Genomic DNA, 20,720 nt, shown 5'->3' on the forward strand with positions numbered 1-20,720 from the left:
CTATTAACCTGCCAGCATGTTTTTCAGTGTGGGAGGAAATTGGAGTACCCTGAAGGAAACCCACACTTCCACGGGGATTACACAAAAACTACTTCAGATAGTGCCCTTGCTGGAATAGGACCACAGTGCTGCAGAATATGTTGGTACTATGTAAAAAAAAAAACCTGTCTAGTAAAGCAGAGTATTGACGCATTTAATCAGACGGACTTGGATTTATTCTAAGAAAGTAAAGTAGAAATATATATTGCTACAACTGCCTGGGGTTAATAGCACTTGAGGTGCTTTTAGGCAGTTTGAACAGTGCTGTTTTAAATACAACTGCGTGTAGTGGTGTTTACCAAATTATAGCTGCTTGCTTATTAGCTCAGTTCTCTTGGTGAGAATGAATAAAACTGGGCATGAATATTTTTCATAGGCAACCAAAATGTATCCTTAACCATTAAATTACCTTTGCCTTTTCATATTGCTTGATATCTACAGTGGTGTGAAAAACTATTTGCCCCCTTCCTGATTTCTTATTCTTTTGCATGTTTGTCACACTTAAATGTTTCTGCTCATCAAAAACCGTTACCTATTAGTCAAAGATAGCATAATTGAACACAAAATGCAGTTTTTAAATGAAGGTTTACGTTATTAAGGGAGAAAAAAAACTCCAAATCTACATGGGCCTGTGTGAAAAAGTGATTGCCCCCCTTGTTAAAAAATAACTTAACTGTGGTTTATCAAACCTGAGTTCAATTTCAAAGGTTATAAAGCCATTTCTAAAGCTTTGGGACTCCAGCGAACCACAGTGAGAGCCATTATCCACAAATGGCAAAAACATGGAACAGTGGTGAACCTTCCCAGGAGTGGCCGGCCGACCAGAATTACCCCAAGAGCGCAGAGACAACTCATCCGAGAGGCCACAAAAGACCCCAGGACAACATCTAAAGAACTGCAGGCCTCACTTGCCTCAATTAAGGTCAGTGTTCACGACTCCACCATAAGAAAGAGACTGGGCAAAAACGGCCTGCATGGCAGATTTCCAAGGCGCAAACCACTTTTAAGCAAAAAGAACATTAAGGCTTGTCTCAATTTTGCTAAAAAACATCTCAATGATTGCCAAGACTTTTGGGAAAATACCTTGTGGACCGACGAGACAAAAGTTGAACTTTTTGGAAGGTGCGCGTCCCGTTACATCTGGCGTAAAAGTAACACAGCATTTCAGAAAAAGAACATCATACCAACTGTAAAATATGGTGGTGGTAGTGTGATGGTCTGGGGTTGTTTTGCTGCTTCAGGACCTGGAAGACTTGCTGTGATAGATGGAACCATGAATTCTACTGTCTACCAAAAAATCCTGAAGGAGAATGTCCGGCCATCTGTTCGTCAACTCAAGCTGAAGCGATCTTGGGTGCTGCAGCAGGACAATGACCCAAAACACACCAGCAAATCCACCTCTGAATGGCTGAAGAAAAACAAAATGAAGACTTTGGAGTGGCCTAGTCAAAGTCCTGACCTGAATCCTATTGAGATGTTGTGGCATGACCTTAAAAGGCGGTTCATGCTAGAAAACCCTCAAATAAAGCTGAATTACAACAATTCTGCAAAGATGAGTGGGCCAAAATTCCTCCAGAGCGCTGTAAAAGACTCCGTTGCAAGTTATCGCAAACGCTTGATTGCAGTTGCTGCTGCTAAGGGTGGCCCAACCAGTTATTAGGTTCAGGGGGCAATTACTTTTTCACACAGGTTTGGATTTCTTTTCTCCCTAAATAATAAAAACCCTCATTTAAAAACTGCATTTTGTGTTTACTTGTGTTATCTTTGACTAATACCGTATATACTCGAGTATAAGCCGAGTTTTTCAGCATCCAAAATGTGCTGAAAAAGTCTACCTCGGCTTATACTCGGGTCAGCGGGCAGTAGCTGAGATTGCAGTCACTTTTAATCATTCCTATACCAACAGTTCACTTGGGGAGAGACTGCAATATCCCACAATGCCCTCTGTTGGTTTTATGAAAGAATAACAGTGCGCCCTCTGTTGGTTATATCAAAGAATAATAGTGACTGCAATATCACACAGCGCCATCTGTTGGTTGTATCAAAGAATAACAGTGACTGCAATATCACACAGCGCCATCTGTTGGTTATATCAAAGAATAACAGTAACTGCAATATCACACGGCGCCATCTGTTGGTTGTATCAAAGAATAACAGTGACTGCAATATCACACGGCGCCATCTGTTGGTTATATCAAAGAATAACAGTAACTGCAATATCACACAGTGCCCTCTGTTGGTTATATGAAAGAATAACAGTGACTGCAATATCACACAGCGCCCTCTGTTGGTTGTATAAAGGATTAACAGTGATGGCAATATCACACAGCACCCTCTGTTGGTTATACGAAAGATTAACAGTGATGGCAATATCACACAGCACTCTCTGCACAATTCTCTGTCACCCTCAACTTTGCAAAGAAGTCCGGTTGATCGCTGGGGGAGTCTCTTTGGCGGAAGGTGCGCTGCTGGGAGACAGGGCTGTAGTTGTGTCTAGGCTTATACTAGAATCAATAAGTTTTCCCAGTTTTCGTAGGTAAAATTAGGTACCTCGGCTTATACTCGGATCGGCTTATACTCGAGTATATACGGTAGTTAAATGTGTTTGATGATCAGAAACATTTTGTGTGACAAACATGCAAAAGAATAAGAAATCAGGAAGGGGGCAAATAGTTTTTCACACCACTGTATTGGCTCAAACAATGTTTCAAAACCATACTATTTATTCTTTTAGGGCATCTCTTAGTTCTTTGTGTAGTAACATCTGTGTTCTTGGAAACAAAGGTTTTGGCATTAAAAAACTGATGAACATTTTTTTTTTTTTTTTTTTTTTTTTTTTTAGGATGATTCATTTAAACAAAATTAAGTTATGTTAGAAGTTGAACAATATTATATTATTCAAAATAAACCTGATTAATTTATGTTTCATTGTTCCTGTGTCCTTTGTGAAGACACCCTTTTGAATGCTCAGATTTATAGTGCCTTGTATTACTTATGACTGTTATTAATGCTTGTAAAATGTTTTTCATATACTCTAATAGGTCCTGTGTGAGCTTTTTCAGTCTTCCCCACAACGTGGCAGTCTCCCTGCATCTGCTAATATTTCTGGCTTCATCCGAAGACTCTTCTTGCAGCTGATGCTAGAGGATGAGAAAGTGACCATGTTTCTTCAGTCTCCATGTCCAGTAAGACTTATGTATACATTCCTTTTTATTTGGGGGTGGGTTGTAATCATTGTTTGTGCTTCGTGTCAGAACATATCTCCATAATCTTAAGGCTAGAGCCACACAACATGGATTCTCTGAAGGCCGAGAATACGCTGCCCCATAGCTCCTCTTCAACTATGGGAGATTTTGGTGCAAAATGCTAAATCTTGTTTTTTGGCAACAAAATACAAGCATCTGCCTGCATCTGAGCAGAGGTAATGACTCCGGGTGCAGGCAGGGCAGCAGATTCTCGAATTGTTTTTCCGTCATGTGGCCCCAGCTTAAAGGACCAGTAACACTAAAAAATTAAAGTGTTTTACAAATATCTTAACCCAGTCTACTCTTACCAAGCACTGTTGGGAACAAAAAAAAAAAGACTGTGTGTTTGGTTCAAATATACTTTCAGGTTGGTGCAGCCATGGCTTCTTTCTGCCTGCATTTATCAGTAGGCAGAGAGAAGCTGATGTGCTTCCATCTGCTTCTTACTGTGTTTGCACTTGAGTGACGTGGTGCAGAAATGCAAAACTACGCATTTCCATAGCTGATAAACTGTGTAATCTGCATCTGTCTATATTTAGAGATATATCTATGGTTTTTGCTATTTTTGCAACTGAATAAGAAAATTAAACTAGTTTCACTTTAGCACTTCCTGTCATTTTATTTGTTTTGCCAAGCAAAGAAAAAACTGCTTAAACTAATTACCAATTCACTAATGGTAAGGCCACACTGGTCGTTTTGGGGGGATTTGGTCGCCTGGCGACTAATTGCCACGTCTTTGCGGCGACCAATCTCCCCAAACGCCTTCCATCTCTCTGTGCTGGCTTAAAATGAAAAATCGCCAGCGCCAATCACATGCAATTCGTTTTCCGAAGACCAAATCTCCCCAAAACGCCCAGTGTGACCTTACCCTAATATTGAGCTGCTTGAAGGCTGCATCTTAGAAAAGGGAAGGTTTTGTTTCTTCAAATGGAGATAAGGAACTCAGATTATCCTGTCTATAAAGGGAGAGGATGTTCAGTGGGAAAAAACTTTTTCAATTTGTTTGTTATAATGTAAACAAAATTTGGAAAGTATATATTGTTACAGGTAGAAAATAGAATGTATTCTACACACAAATTTTTGTTGAGCTAATAATTATAATAATAATTTTTAGCAACTGTGTTTTTAGGTTTATAGTATGCTGTAATACATTGGCACAGCCTAGAATACTGAGAAATTGGTCTTGGTCTGCTTATTTTTAATAGGCCTGAATAAAGGTTATTCAGTATTTGCTTAAGAACCCTATAAGATATAATTATTATTTACACAAGAAATGTATTGTTAAGATGTTTTCCCTAAGCTATATTGTGGCTATCAAGCACATGTAACTGTCTCCAGGCTTAATTTTAGTTCATTTAAGATAGTCATATACTGTAGCTCTCTTCTAATTATTTGGCCAATCAGTTATCAAACCTATCCAATAAATACCTGGCTGACTCAATGTATTGCCCTGTTTTGGCATTTGCCAAATTGCAATGGTCACTTGTGTGCATGGATGAGTTATATGGAGTTCAGAACAAACACATTTTTTGTGTGTGCCATAGGTCTTAAAAGCCATTTGTTTGTTAGAGACCATTAATAGCTTTTACATAGTTAAGTTGGATTGAAAAAAGACCAAGGTTAGTCAAGTTCAACCCCTGCAAATAAACTCCAGTAAATACTTTTCCAGACCTATTTATATACTCCCATATATATATATATATATATATATATATATATATATATATATATATATATATATATATATATATATATATATATATATATATATATATATATATATATATATATATATATATATATATATATATATATGGTATATACCAATACCTATACTAACTGTAGATCTTGGGATCACAATAGCCTTGGATATTATGCTTGTTCGAGAAAACATCCAAGCCACTTTTAAAGATATTAATAGAATTAGCCATCACAGCATCACAATTTTGCTCATTGTCTCAGTAAATCTGTTAAAAAAAAATATATATACATTTATGCTTAGAATTGTTCTTCCTGTCTCTAATGTTAAACATGTAAGAGACATTACAGTCTAATAGGAAAGTGTGTCATAACCAAAACAACTGGAGGTGAAATACACCACTAGATGGTGTAGTAGCATTGCTACCATTTTGTAAATGTTATCCCCATCCTTTACTACTTTATCATTGGCAAACCTTAAGACCTAACACCACATAAAGGTTCCTTTACTGAAGTATAGCAAGGTGCAAAATGCAAAAAAGGCACAGTGCCATGTTTTGCACACAAAGTATATTGCTTCTCATTTTTTGCACAGTGGTGAGCAAAGATCTTAGTCTGACTGAATGGTGACCAGAAGCATGCAACTTGCGCATGCCATATACACAAACAAGATTCCCCCCCATGTCCACCAAGAGCCTTAGACCCAAGATCCTGATAATAACTGGTTCTATTCAAAGTAATATTTAAACCCGTAGAATAATGTGTCCTGGAAATGGTGAAGCAGTAATGTCAAAATCCTGTCAGAAATAATTAATATATCTGTACTACAAGCAGTCTTATGACTTGAGGTGTCCTGTCTGTCCAGGTGAGTGGATGTGAGTACAACGAAGTACAGAACTATACTGATGTTTTCGTGTTTTGCCTTTTTTGTCCCTGGAAGTTGGAATCAAAGTACCATCCACGTACTATATATATATATATATATATATATATATATTTAAAAAAAGCCTTTATTGGTATCAGGGCTGGAATCTCAGACAGCAAATGACGTTTCAGGCCCAAACATGGCCTTTTTTCAAGTTACTGATCTGCACATGGTCATACAGCTTTATACTGTTATATAGAGTGCCACCTATAGATGAATTGCTAAAATCACAAAAAACAATACACAAAAAGAATAAAAAAAGGACTACTTTCTCTTACGGTCTTGGGGGACACAGGAACCATGGGGGTTAAGCTCCTCCCTCCAGGAGGCAGGACACATATTAAAAAAAAATTGCTGGACTCCTCCCTCTATATCTCCTCTTGCTTAACTCCCCCAATTCAGTTTTTTCAGTGTCCTGCCAAGGAGGTAGGACGACCTCTAGGAGGTCCTGCTAAAGGATACTACGGTCAACGGCTAGCGTTGACAGGAGTCAGGGCCACTACTGGTCTCTAAGGTTAGCCCCCGCCGCGGGATGCCTCTGCTGGTGTCGGTAAGACTCATGAGAGCAGACCACCCATCACGTACTGCCCGCACTACAGCTGGGACAGGTGAATGGCCATGCAGAGAGACTCAGGCGGTGATACAGACTGGGAAGACCCTCTGGGGTACATAGGACCGGCTGTATGCTGGGCGCACCTCTTCCCCCGTGCCCGGTCTACCTCTCTGCTGACAAAGTGGGCGATACTGAGCTAAGCGAAGGTGAGATTTCCTCAGCCTAATCGGAGGATCTCCCTGAGTCCGACAGAGAAGTCCCCCATGATGTGGAAGGAATATCTGGGCCATTAAGCACTCATTTAATCTAGAGGAGGCATCAGGCTCTGGATCAGGAACCAAGGGTCCCTTTAAGCTCCAGTGTAAGCAGAATGCTGAGTTCCCCTTTCACGAGCAGCTGGGGGATATTATCCAACAGGAGTGGAATAGCCCAGAGAAAAAATTCCAGCCGTCTCACAGGTTCTGTCGCTCTTATCCATTTGCAAAGGATATCGCAGACAAATGGGGTACATCCCCGGCTGTTGACGCTCCGGTGTCACGGCTTTCAAAGAACACGGCTTTCCCTGTCCCAGATTCAGCAGCCTTTAAGGACCCAACAGACAAGCGACTGGAGGGTTTTCTCCGCTCCGTTTTTACATCCGCAGGTTCCACTTTTAGACCTATCATCGCAGCAGCATGGGTCAGCAGGGCTATAGCTGACTGGGCGCAGGAGATACTGGAGGGTCTCGGGTAATTCTGCTTGGTCGGAATTATCCTCGCTGGCATCCCAGATTGTGGATGTGAATGCCTTCCTAGGAGATGCCCTCCTAGACTCCCTATTCGGCAAAATCATCTCAGACCTACAACATGTGGGGGTTATAGTTCCTGTTCCAGCAAATCAGCTACGTCAAGGGTTCTATTCAAACTTATTTATTGTGCCCAAAAAGGATGGATCATTCCGCCCAGTTTCGAACTTAAAGCACCTCAACAGGTCCATCAGGTAGCGTCGGTTCCGCATGGAAACCATCCGCTCTGTGATCAGATCTCTGAACAAGGGCGAGTTCCTTGCATCCTTGGACATCAAGGACGCTTACCTGCATGTGCACATCTGTCCAGGCCAACAAAAGTACCTGCGTTTTGGCTTCCTTCCCTTCGGCCTGTCTTCGGCTCCACGGGTATTCACCAAGATCATAGCAGCCATGACGGCAGTCCTACGCCTGCATCACACCGTATCTAGAGGATATCCTGGAGAGGGCAGCATCTCTGGAGGAGACGCAGGAACATCTGGCGATTACCATCACAACACTGGAGCAGTTCAGATGGCTGTCAACAGGAAGAAATCTTTTCTCGTCCCTACACATGTCATGCTATTCCTGGGATTGATATTCAACATGTACTCTCAGACAGTAGTACTCCGTCGGGAGAAGCAAGAGAGGCTGCAGTACCTCACCAGATAGTTTATCCAGAACAGTTCTCCCTTGATACGTCATTACATGCAGGTCCTGGGGTATACGGTATCAACCATAGAGGCAGTAACTTTTGCGCAATTCCATTTGCGTCCTCTCCAGTTGTGCATTCTGCGAATTTGGAGGAAGAAGGAGTCGCTGACTCAGAAGATCGATTTGGATTGGTCGACAACCCTCAAAATCTAGACCGAGGTCAGCGATGGGGAGAAACTCAATGGACAGTCATCACCACCGACGCAAGCCTAAGGCACAAGGAAGATGGTCTCCAGAAGAGTCCAGACTGTCAATAAACGTATTGGAGCTTTGTGCTATATACCTATCCCTGCCTCATTGGGAGGACCTCCTCACTGATCTCTCCGTGCACATACAGACAGACAACGCGACTGCATATATAAACCACCGGGGGAACCCGCAGTTCCGCAGCCTGGTCGGAGGCAAAAAGGATTCTGTCCTGGGCGGAGACTCGAATCCCAGAAATATCCACGGTTCACATTCCGGGAATTTAAAATTGGTACGCCGACTACCTAAGAAGACAACGCCTAGATCCGGGAGAGTGGGAACTACTACCAGAGGTGTTCGACATGATCGTGCACAGGTGGGGACAACCAGAGGTCAATCTGATGGCATCTCGACACAACAAGAAGGTGCCCAGGTTTTTATACCAGAAGCAGAGACCCCCAGGCAACGGGAGTGGACGCAATGACACTGCTACCACAAGTTCTAAGAAAGTTTCGGCACGAAAATCTGAGTTTGTCGTTGCTCCATATTGGCCCCGAAGGGCCTGGTTCACTGATCTCATATCCCTATCGGCAGGGAACTGGTTGCATCTCCCACGACGTCCGGACTTACTTCAGCAGGGTCCAATACTACATCACAATCCAGGTCTCCTGACCTTGACGGCGTGGCTGTTGAGACAAGGGCTTTGCTGATGCGGTGATTGGTACAATGATCAGGGCAAGAAAGCCATCTTCTGCCAAGGCTTACTACAGGGTGTGGAAGGCCTATGCAGCATGGTGTGAACCCGGAGGAGTGCCGTTCAATGAACTTGAGTTGTCTCATGTGCTCCTGTTTCTGCAGAAAGGTCTTAAGGGGGGCTTGAGACTGTCATCACTAAAGGTGCAGGTCTCAGCCTTGTCAGTTCTCTCCCAGGACCCGCTGGCCCTAAGGGATGACATTCGGACTTTTCTCTAGGGGACGGCCTTCAAACAACCAGCGCTGGCGTGGGATCTCAACCTAGTTGAGGATGCACCGTTTGAACCACTGCGGTCCGTAGACCTGCCTCCCCTGACCTGGAAGGTAGTGTTTCTGGTGGCCATTGCTTCGGGCCAGAAGGGTCTCGGAGTTGGGGGCACTTTCCATGGCCCCACCGTTCATGGTGGTCTTGCAAACTGTACCCTCCTTCCTTCCTAAGGTGTTGTCTAGTTTTCACATTCACCAGCCGATCGTGGTACCTTCCTTCTGTCCGAATCTGAAGAATGAAAAGGAGGTCCGTCTTCATTCCCTGGACGTGGCAAGGGCATTGTCGACATAAATACAAGAAAGGCTTCAATTCGGAAGTCAGAATCCTTGTTTGTGATTCCCTCAGGCCCCCGGATGGGGACAGCAGCTTCCAAGGTGACTATTTTGCGATGGATCAGAGAGACGATCTGTCAGGCATACTTGGCCACCCACAGAAGTCCTCCCGAGAGAGTCAGAGCGTATACGACTAGGGCCCTAAGCACTTTGTGGGCTTGGAGGAATGATGCTTCTGCTGACCAGCTGTGCAGAACTGCCACATGGTCCTCCTTTCACACCTTTACAAAGTTTTACCGTTTTGAAACATACTCTTCTGCTGAAGCGAGCTTTGGCAGAAAGGTCCTGCAATCAGTCGTAGGATCAGACTGAAACAGGCACTGGTCTCCGTTTCTCCCTCAAATATGGAATAATGGGACTGCTTTGATAAGTCCCCGTGGTTCCTGTGTCCCCCAAGGCCGTAAGAGAAAAGGAGATTTTTAGTCAAACTTACTGTTAAATCTTTCTCTCTAGGCACTTGAGGGACACATGAACGCCTTCCCCGAAACGTACCACGGTTGTGGGCTTTACATGGAAAACTGTTCCCCTGGAACTTTTGTTCTTCTAGTTGGTATATATACATATAGTCATTATTATGGGCTTGTTATCGAAACTGAATTGGGGCAGTTAGGGACATATAAAGGGAGAGGGAGGAGTCCAGCAATTTTTTTTTTTTTTTAGTATCCGTGTCCTACCTCCTAGAGAGAGGAGCTTAACCTCCATGGTTCCTGTGTCCCCCAAGTGCCTAGAGAGAGAGATATTTAACGTTAAGTTCTACTAAAAATCTCCTTATTTCAGATACAATGTCACATATCAACATAGTGTCCTTTTGTTTTTCAATTGTTGCATTCATTCCGACTTAATCTTTAATGCCGTGAAATGGTATCTGTAAAGACAATAACAATTACCAGGTTTTCAAAAAAAAACCTTACCATATTACCTAAACATATTACTGGCATGTTGGGTGAAAGTCATACTGCCATCTTCGTCCTGTCAGTATTCACTAATATAAGGCAGGGTTTTCGTGCTAGCCTCTGATATCTTATCTTAAGGAGAAGGAAAATTCCCGAAGCAGTTATTGCCAATTGATTAGCCACAATAGTGCAAGTTATAGGACTACCGAATATTTATTCTGCAGAATGCTTTACCATACACGAGTAAACATCTCTAGAAGCTCCCTGTTTGTTTAGGATAGCAGCTGCCATATTTGCTTGGTCTGACATCACTTCCTGCCTGAGTCTCTTCCTGCTTGCCTATAGCTCTAAACTCATATTACAGTGGGGAGGAAGGAGGGGGAGAGGAGCAAACTCAGCATGCTCAAGCCCTAGCCCTGGAGATTTATGATGAAAACAGGATGTCTGATAACAGAAGCCCATGTGTACATAATAGAACTAAAGAAATGCTGTGTTTATTTTGACAGAGGACTCAGAGCAGCGTTATTTTGAGTGTTTACTTGTGTATTTATATAGACCTTTCTGATAAAGCTTATTAAATTTTAGCCTTAAAAAAATTAAATATGGAATGTAAATGCTTTAAATGATTTTATTTTATGGTGTACAGTATTTGCCTTCATTACTATTATCGTTTTAATAGTTTTCAGTTATCTGTAAACTTAAGGTTTAAGCACAGAGTTACATGAATTTGCTGTTGATTTTTATAGTGCAGTGTTCTTAATTTATAAGAAGTCTATTAAACCCATTGGGCAATTGTAACTTTAGTTATAACAGTGATTGCATTTTTTTTTCCTAATCTGTATTTTGTCTTTTTCAGTTGTATAAGGGTAGGATCAATGCCACAAGTCACATTATTCAGCATCCAATGTATGGAGCAGGGCACAAATTCCGCACACTTCATTTACCCATTTCAACCACATTGGCAGAACTGCTGGATCGTGTCTCAGGTAGGCTGCACTTTAATACCAATTATTTATAATTCTGAGATGCTTAATTTATTAATTATGAAAGCTGACAGTAGAGAAAACATTAGTTAAAAAAAAAATTACATTAGTAAAATTTAAATCTTTAGATTTAGGTTTACTCTGCAAAGTTGCTCATTTGTCAACTAAATGGAATAAGTGTCAAGGCTAAAATGCTACTGATGTTGCATGTCCCAGAAAAGTTGTGGTTTTGTACATGTTTTTGCCGTGTGACTTCACATGCAGGGGAATTATCTCCATGGCAGCCAGTGGCATATCTAGATATTAGTGGGCCCCACAGCAAATTATTTTTCAGTCCCCCACAATGTTTAGAGGTTTGACTTGTTTTACCAATATTTATTGAAACTGTATATGAATTAGGGCCTCGTGGGGCCCCTACACCTACTGGGCCCCCCTACAGCTGCAGGGTCTTCTTCCTCTATAGTTACGCCCCTGATGGCAGCATTTTACCTGGGCAGTAGATAATTTAGAGCTGAATTTCCTTTTTTTTCTTTTTAAGAATGCAAACTAATAATGCTATGGCAAGTTCATTGCCGCAACCGTCAGTTTTAAAACAGGGGGGGTGATTATCATTTTAACTGAAGCATAAATTGCTGTTGAGCAAAAAAAAAAAAAAAAAAAAAGAAGGAACTATGCATGTCAATTGTAACATTCTTTGTTCTTTTGTTTTTTTGGGAAGCATGTTTAAAAATTACGTCATGTTCTGGCAATTGTCAAGTTTCTCAGACGTGAGCCAGTTTTGGTCAAGTACAGTTTAAATATGTTTCTTTCTTGTGTCCGACATTTAAAATAAACATACATGGTACATTCTGCTTCAAATAGTCATTCATAAGAAATTTGTTGTTGAAGACATAAAATGAACCTCTGCTCTGAATTACATTCATCCCTAAGTTTGTTTGCAAGTAGTTAAAAGTGCCCTTTGAAAGATGAGTCTTTCTTCATCTTAACAATAAAATGTGAATGTAATACTTCTTACTTTCAAAATATAATCTTCCGATAATGCCCAGTAAATGGAAGCTGTGATACTGCATTACTAAAATGAATAATGGATGTTCTTTTTACTTATAATTGTGTGTATTGTTTGCTCTCAACGGCCACTTGTCAGGTGAAGCTTTAAAAGTATTTTGACGAGTAAAACATTACTGTCGGGGGGATATTTGTCTGTAATTAAAAACATTAGCCCTAGAATCTAACAGTTGTGTAGAATTGTAATTGACAAGCGTTTATTGGATTTTTGGGCCATTGGAGCACACAGTGATTACAGGCTTGTTGGGTGGGGGGAAGAATGTTCAGACTCACTCTCCATGCATTCTAGCTGCAATTGCCCGGAATCCCATATGCACCCACAATTGTTCTGTGCCTTTCCAATTCTCCAAGTGCTAATGTCTAGAATGAAACCGCAAATCAAGCTTTTTTAATCACTTCCCTAAAACACATTATCCAGAATCCCAATATGTGGCCCACTTCTCCCCTGTCTGTGCGCAAAATGCAGAGCTGCATAGCAGGGTTGGCAACCACAATATAAACTATCTTCACAGAGTCACAAATGTCCTTTCATTACTTAGTTTTTGTTGGATATTTAAACTATAAACAAAACAAAAAATAGAAAAATATATAACGGGTTAGTATACCTTCATTCTTCTACTTTTGTATAATGGATTGCTATAATTTCTTCCAGCACAATACTATTCCCGCTTGCTTAATTAATGTTTCATAAGGTCATTGCCTTGTAATTGAGGTTAATTAACTAAATCAGAGTTGATGAGAAAATAAATGAATTCGTGTATTATGCTTAATGTGTTTAGGCATGGTGTTCATTATTGCAGAATGAAACCCTTATTCAGAAAACACTGGCATCAAATCATACTTTACATAGTATTTGATTTTTGATTTTTTTTTAGATACTCCAAGTATCACTGCAAAATTAATAAGTGAACAGAAGGATGATAAGGAGAAGAAAAATCTAGAAGAAAAAGAGAAGGTCAAGGCAGAGAATGGGTTTCAGGACAATTACAGTGTGGTTGTTGCTTCTGGTAAATGTTTAGCATCATTCATCCTTTTTTCTATGACTGTATAATACTAAGTAGCAGGCAATACGTTCTCTTAAAGGAGAAGGAAAGCTCCAAGACAGTTTATTGCCAACAGATTAGCCACACTAGTGCAAGATAGAAAGCTATATTTATTCTGCAGAATGCTTTCCCATACCTGAGTAAACAGCTCTAGACACTGTCTCTGTTTGTTTAGGATAGAAGTTGCCATATAACCTTGGTGTGACATCACTTCCTGCCTGAGTCTCTCCCTGCTCACTCATAGCTCTGAGCTCAGATTACAGCATGGTTGGGGGAAGGGAAGGGGAGAGGAGCAAACTGAGCATGCTCAAGCCCTGCCCTGGAGGTTTCAGCTGAAAACAGGAAGTCTGATACAGAAGCCCATGTACACACAATATAAGGAAAGAAATGTGGTGTTTCTTTTGAGAGAGGACTCAGAGCAGCGTTACTTTGAGGGTTTGCTGGTGTATTTATATAGACCTTTCTGATAAAGCTTACTTAATTTTAGCCTTTCCTTCTCCTTTAAAGTTGAAACTAAACAAAAAGCTATTTTTAGTTTCACAAGCAGCAATGAGACTTGGCTCTGATTTTCATTGTCATTTAGCGGTTTTCTATAAATATACATTTTAGGTTTAAAATCTCAGTCTAAAAGAGCAGTGTCCTCCACGCCACCTAGACCACCATCTCGGCGTGGAAGATTAATAGCAGATAAAGTTGGTGGCTCTTCGTCAGGAGTGGACTCTTCCAACAAGACAATAAGTATTCCAGTCTTTCACCTCTACCATAAACTACTTCCTGGTAAGTCCATATATACATATGTATAAATATATATATATTTTCAATAAAAGGAAGCACTTCTTTAGATATACATAGCTCTTAGTACTAGTTATAATAATGTTTTGTTGAAGTTGTGTTTTGTTTCCCTGCTATGTCAACAATGTGGATTTCAGCCTTTTGTGGGCTGGTGTTCTGAATTCAATTGTCAGATTGACATGGGTAACTACAAACAGCTACAGTTTTTAGAATATATTTCTAGCATGTATTTTAATTTTTTTTTTGTTAATTTTTTTCTAGGCCAGCCATTACCACCAGAGATGACTCTTGCCCAGCTTCTAACTTTACTTTATGAGCGGAAGCTCCCTCAGGGATTTCGTTCTGTAGATTTGACAGTGAAACTTGGTTCAAAGGTTATATCTGATCCAAGCTTGTCAAAAACTGACTCATTTAAACGTCTGCACACAGAGAAAGGTAATTTACAAGTGTCTTTGCATTGATACCCTTTATTAGTGAATTTAATATGTAGCGGATGAAAAGGGCTTAAAGGGATGCTGTCATGGGAAAAAAAAGTTTTTTCAAAACGCATCAGTTAATTGTGCTGCTCCAGCAGAATTCTGCACTGAAACCCGTTTTATAAAGAGCAAACAGATTTTTTTAAATTTAATTTTGAAATGTGACATGGGGCTAGACATATTGTCAGTTTCCCAGCTGCCATCAGTCATGTGACTTGTGCTCTGATAAAGTTCAGCCGCTCTTTACTGCTGTACTGCAAGTTGGAAGTGATATCACCCCCCCCCCCCTTTCACCCCCAGCAGCCTAACAACAGAACAATGGGAAGGTAACCAGAAAGCTGCTTGGTAGATCTAAAAACAGCACTCAATAGTAAAATCCATGTCCCACTGTGACACATTCAGTTACATTCAGTAGTAGAAACAACAGAAAGCCTAAACCTAAAGTGCTGGCTCTTTCTGAAAGCACATAACCAGGCAAAATGACCTGAGATGGCTGGTTCTGGAATGAAATTTTATATTGTAGAGTGAATTATTTGCAGTGTAAGCAGTACTTAAGAAATAAAAAAAGACATCCTAAAAATCATGACAGAATACCTATAACAATTACCTTAAGTGTTTAAAAGAAATGTATAAGCTACATTGTGCAAGTACTTGGAAAATGCATAAATAAGAGAAATGTGTTAATTTCAACATTTAAGTTTGTATGTTATTGTTGGTACAAGATATAATGTAAATTTGTTTAAGAAACGACTATCTTAAGCTATGTAAATTGTTTGCAAGTTTAGCAAGTTAATGATTGTAGAACAAGCTTAGCACTAATAGACTATGATAAATTAAATTTCTGGAATTTAATTTTATTTTGGTTTCTGTTAGAACATGGAGATTTGCTAGGAACCTGTCCTGAAGACGAAGCTTTAAGTCCAGGCGATGAATGTGTGGATTCACTTTTGGATGACTCTTATCTTGAAACATGTCCAATACAGTCTCCACTGCAAGTGTTTGCTGGAATGGGCGGGTTGGCACTTATCGCTGAGCGACTTCCTATACTTTATCCTGATGTCATTCAGCAAGTAAGAGTTTCATGTACACTTTACACCACTTTTTTTTAAAGAAGTTCATCCATTCTAGGTCTGTTTATAACTGAGATTTCAATTAATACAATTTATTAATATCTTCTGATTTCAATTAAGGTGAGTGCTCCTGTTGTTACCTCAACAACGCAAGAAAAACCAAAGGACAGCGATCAGTTTGAATGGGTCACAATTGAACAGTCTGGAGAGCTGGTTTATGAAGCACCAGAAACAATTGCTGCAGAGCCACCACCTATAAAGTCTGCTGTGCAGACTATGTCCCCAATTCCAGCTCACTCCCTAGCTGCTTTTGGACTTTTTCTCCGTCTCCCAGGTTATGCCGAGGTACTTCTAAAGGAGCGTAAGCATGCCCAGTGTTTACTTCGTCTGGTACTAGGAGTTACAGATGATGGAGAAGGAAGTAAGTGCCTGTGTACTTATTCTATTTACCTGTAAAAATAAATGTACAATATTTAAAGATCAGCGTAGTGTGATAATTACCATCTCAACAGTGCTTCAATACCTAGTATTCCCTATCAGAAGGCATGACCAATGCCTCTTTCCATATTTATAAAGAATGTGTGGCTTTCCCTTTAATAAGATATCCAATTATTATTTTGATTTAAATTCTCCCCCCCCCCCCAATTGACACTGTTTACACTTGACCAGGAGCAAGGTTCCTTCTAAGCTGCACACTTGTGTGCATATGCACAAATTTTGAAGCCAACGAGTTGTGGTGCACAGAAAATTTTGTATTTATTCTGACTTGAGCACACATGTGCATGTTTAAAATGTGTGCAAAAAATAATTTTTTAAGCACATAGGTGAGAACCATTTAGAAAAACATTGTCTAAGAGCTAATTATTTTAGTAGCATACTTTGTCCCTATCCCATATTTTGTCCATATTTCGTTACCTTATTTTAGTGATGTATCCTCAATATCTACAGCCTAGCTACTGCTGGTTAGTTTTACACTATTTATCTAACAATGGTAGGGATGTTGTGACTTTGCAGAGCTGAAGGGTGATATTCAGTCTTATATGGAAAAAAAATTAGATGCTTGTAGGTCATATTGTACTGAGTTTGAATGAGCATTTTTTTAATAACAAAAAAGTTTTATAAAAAACCTTGTTGCTCTGTGCTTATCTCACTTCTTACATTCCCTGCTTCCAGAAACGCTGGGACAGAGGGAAAAAATGCAAGGGTATTGTAAAAGACATTACATTTGTTTAATAATTCTTCTAGGAAACAAAACATCTATGTTGTCAAAATAAGTTGACAAAGGTGGCAAAATTGCCAATATGCTTGGAAACGTCTGACTCTGACAGCTCAAACAATTAGAACTGTAGGAAGTGAAGATGAACTGTGTCTCCTATTCAATTCCTAATCTGCTGAAGTACCATGTACAATTAGATGGTACAGGTATGGGACCTGTTATCCAGAATGCTCGGGACCTGGGGTTTTCCGGATAACGGATCTTTCCGTAATTTGGGTCTTCATGCCTTATGTCTACTAGAAATTCATTTAAACACTAAATAAAGCCAATAGGCTGGTTTTGCTTCCAATAAGGATTAATAATATCTTAGTTGGGATCAAGTACAAACTACTGTTTTATTATTACAGAGAAAAAGGAAGTAATTTTAAAAAATTTGGATTATTTGGATAAAATGGAGTCTATGAGAGACAGCCATTCCGTAATTCAGAGCTTTCTGAATATCGGGTTTCCAGATAAGGGATCCTATACCTGTACAATGTTGGATACAATTTTCAAATATGTCCAGTAATCTGAAATGTGACAGGTCTGTCGAAATGGCTGCTGATGAGGTCTACATTTCCACTGAGAAATAATAACATTCTGTGTATGCAAACTTATGTATGCAGACACAGTATGTAGACTACTCCAGACTTGGATGGATTCTGTTCTCAAGCTAGCTTGATCTTATCACCTTGACCTTGATGAAGAACCATCCCATTGGTTATTTGAGAAGTCCTTTGTTTTTCTGTGCTAACGCCCTTTTTTGTCCATATGTTCTTATGTCCTACATACATCCTTATATGGTTAAATCAGGTTGAAAAAATATCATGCACATGCACACACGCCCCTCTATACACTATACCCAAATCTATACTTTATAGAGTTTAGTATGACAATAGCCTTGGATATTATGCTTGGCCAAGAAATCATCCAAGCAACTCTTAAAAGCATAATACATTTATAAAAACTCTTTCTTTGTTCAGGGTTCTATCTTTTGTGAGTTCAGAATCCATGGAGCTTGTGTGTAATAAACTTTATCTTTTCACCTCAAGTGGTCTCCGATTCGTGAAGTTCCACAACACCACATTCTTGGGCCAAATATGAGCAAGAATAACCATGTTAACTATTTTCTTTTTAGGTCACATTTTACAGTCTCCATCTGCAAACGTTTTGCCTACTCTTCCTTTTCACGTCTTGCGAACGCTGTTTAGCACAATGCCGCTAACAACAGATGATGGTGTTCTCTTGAGGCGCATGGCTCTAGAAATTGGAGCAATACATCTAATTCTTGCCTGTTTATCTGCTTTGAGTCACCATGCCCCAAGAATTCCAAATTCTTCTACCAGTCAAACTGAGGTAGGCATAACCTGAAGTTTAAATAATACTTTGTAGTGAACTTTTTATTATAAATATACATTATTAATCAATTAATTGATTTTTATGCACCTGTTGTTGTCAACAAATGATGACATGGCTGTTGTTTGTTCATTTTGCTAATGGAATCTATATGATATTTCCATTAATAGCATGTCAATGCGTTTCTGCCAATTGTCTTTAAAAAACTAGTAATTGAAGCAAATTGCTCAACCATGTAGCTGTTGCTACATCACTGAATAGGGACTTAATCTGTAATAGCCTTATTTCTTTACATATTTCAATTTGTGAATGAGAGTTCATTCCATTCCATAATGTAGTTACTGTAAAGAAAAACTTTACCCCTGAAACAGCTCATGTGTAAAACCCTGCTTCATGTAAATAAACCATTTTTTATAATATACTTTTTTTAGTAGTATGTGCCATTGGGTAATCCTAAATGGAAAATTGCCATTTTAAAAAAAATAAGGGCCGCCCCTGTGATCGTAAGATTCAGGGTGCACACAAACAAACCATACATGTTAGGTCACATGAGCCAACTAAAAGACAGAGTTATTTCGTTTGCTTCCACACTTATTACTGTTACATTTAGAGCTGTAGTATTTCTGGTCAGGTGATCTCTGAGGCAACACAAACCACCATGAAATGGTGGTTTAAGACAAGAGATGTAAGAGAGCAATATTTACTTAAATATATGTTCCAGTTTGGTACTTAATATGATATAAACTATCTGTTGCTTAAATATTCATTTTGGGGGTAATGTTTTTCTTTAATCAGGGCCTCATGCCTTTACCTCCTGGGCTTCTCTGCAGCAACAGGGTCTGCTTCCTCTGTAGTTCCCTGCTATCATTTCCATCCAAAAACACTGGTTAAAAAAAAAAAATACTGCAAAAAAAAAAAAAAAACATGCTTTCTTAATGGTAAGAAAAATGGGTCTGGGATGTCAGGGCTCATTGCCTCTTACTGTATGTAATGTATTTGGGGCAAAAGTTCACATTGCCTCTCACTGTATTTGATATATTTGCAGTGTCACTACTCTCTGCCTTTCACTGTATAACCCTACATCATGTCTATGTGGTGCAGAGTCTGTCACACCAAGTGTAATCTTTTTTTTTCTAAGCAATTAAACTAGGGCATGCTAGATGATTCCTAATTACTCTAAAAGATGTTAACATATTTGCACAAAGAACTAATCAATATTGTATAGCAGTGTGAACATAATGGATTTCTGCTATTTTCTTCAGAATTTTAGCAAGTCAACATATCACATTGTGTACATTTTAGTTATTAGATGGCAATTTCTTTGTGGCGAGTCATCATTGGATACCACATTTTAACCCAGTAGCAATACATTATCAAAAAGCAGGTATAATTTTATAAATCAATGCAATCTATTTACCTGAAGTCATATCCTTAAAGCCACAGGTCTCTAGTACTCACAGTAGTGGCACTTGTGAAGAACAACAACTGTATTGGGCCAAAGGCACTGGATTTGGAACAGGCTCCACTGCATCTGGCTGGGATGTTGAACAGGCACTGACGAAGCAAAGACTGGAGGAAGAGCATGTGACTTGTTTGTTATTGGTAAGTGTTTTGCTATATCTATCTGGAGTTTCCTTCATCAAAGTACACAGACTCTACTGAAGAACAAAAATATTGCTTGCCAAGTGTCTGATTACCTTGTTTCTTCCTTCACCTTTAACAAACCTACAATATCCTATTTTGTGAAATTATGGCAGTTCAAGGATAAGTGAAGACACTTTTTAGCTTATGGGGCCTAGATTGTAAAGTAGCAAATTAGATATCTAAAATAATTGGTGTGTTACAACATGTGTTTAACGAGAGAGGGTATATTTGTAGTTTCTCCATGTGAATCCATTCACCAAGTTTATTGCACACGTCAGGAAATTCATGATTAGAATGTTAGGTGATTTGTAAAACTAGTAAACTGGATACAAATTTAAAGGGATTTTGGCATGATTATTATGGGGACATTTTTAATACCATAATACACTACGTATGTACATGGCAAATAATTCATTTTTCCAATAAAATTGTATTCTTGAACGTTGAATATTTTTACTTTTAAAGGGGAACGATTGCGAAAATGAAAATTTAATATAAGCTTAAGCATACTGAAATAAGAACTTTTCTAAATATAATCAATTAAAAATTCTGTACTGTTTCTTATTGCTTTCACGCCCCTTAAAGCAACACACACAGATACAAGAAGTCTCTTAACAGCGGACGACTTGAAATTGGTTTAGACATATTTACTATATGAGCCTCAAAT

The 20,720-nt window shown here is 39.4% G+C and overlaps 1 protein-coding gene across 6 annotated transcripts in view; it reads left to right on the forward strand.

Moving 5' to 3' along the window:
- Positions 1-20,720, forward strand: part of birc6.S (baculoviral IAP repeat containing 6 S homeolog) — a 166,355-nt gene that overhangs the window by 101,530 nt on the left and 44,105 nt on the right. For all 6 annotated transcript variants that reach the window (XM_018265204.2, XM_018265206.2, XM_018265207.2 and 3 more), the window contains 9 exons: positions 3,081-3,224; positions 11,226-11,355; positions 13,293-13,424; positions 14,070-14,237; positions 14,514-14,687; positions 15,602-15,798; positions 15,919-16,219; positions 18,192-18,409; positions 19,847-20,011. In XM_018265204.2, coding sequence (XP_018120693.1) covers positions 3,081-3,224; positions 11,226-11,355; positions 13,293-13,424; positions 14,070-14,237; positions 14,514-14,687; positions 15,602-15,798; positions 15,919-16,219; positions 18,192-18,409; positions 19,847-20,011 — 1,629 coding nt within the window. The remainder of the gene's footprint in view (positions 1-3,080; positions 3,225-11,225; positions 11,356-13,292; positions 13,425-14,069; positions 14,238-14,513; positions 14,688-15,601; positions 15,799-15,918; positions 16,220-18,191; positions 18,410-19,846; positions 20,012-20,720) is intronic.

This window comes from Xenopus laevis, chromosome 5S (genome assembly GCF_017654675.1).
Source record: "Xenopus laevis strain J_2021 chromosome 5S, Xenopus_laevis_v10.1, whole genome shotgun sequence".
NCBI lineage: Eukaryota > Metazoa > Chordata > Amphibia > Anura > Pipidae > Xenopus > Xenopus laevis.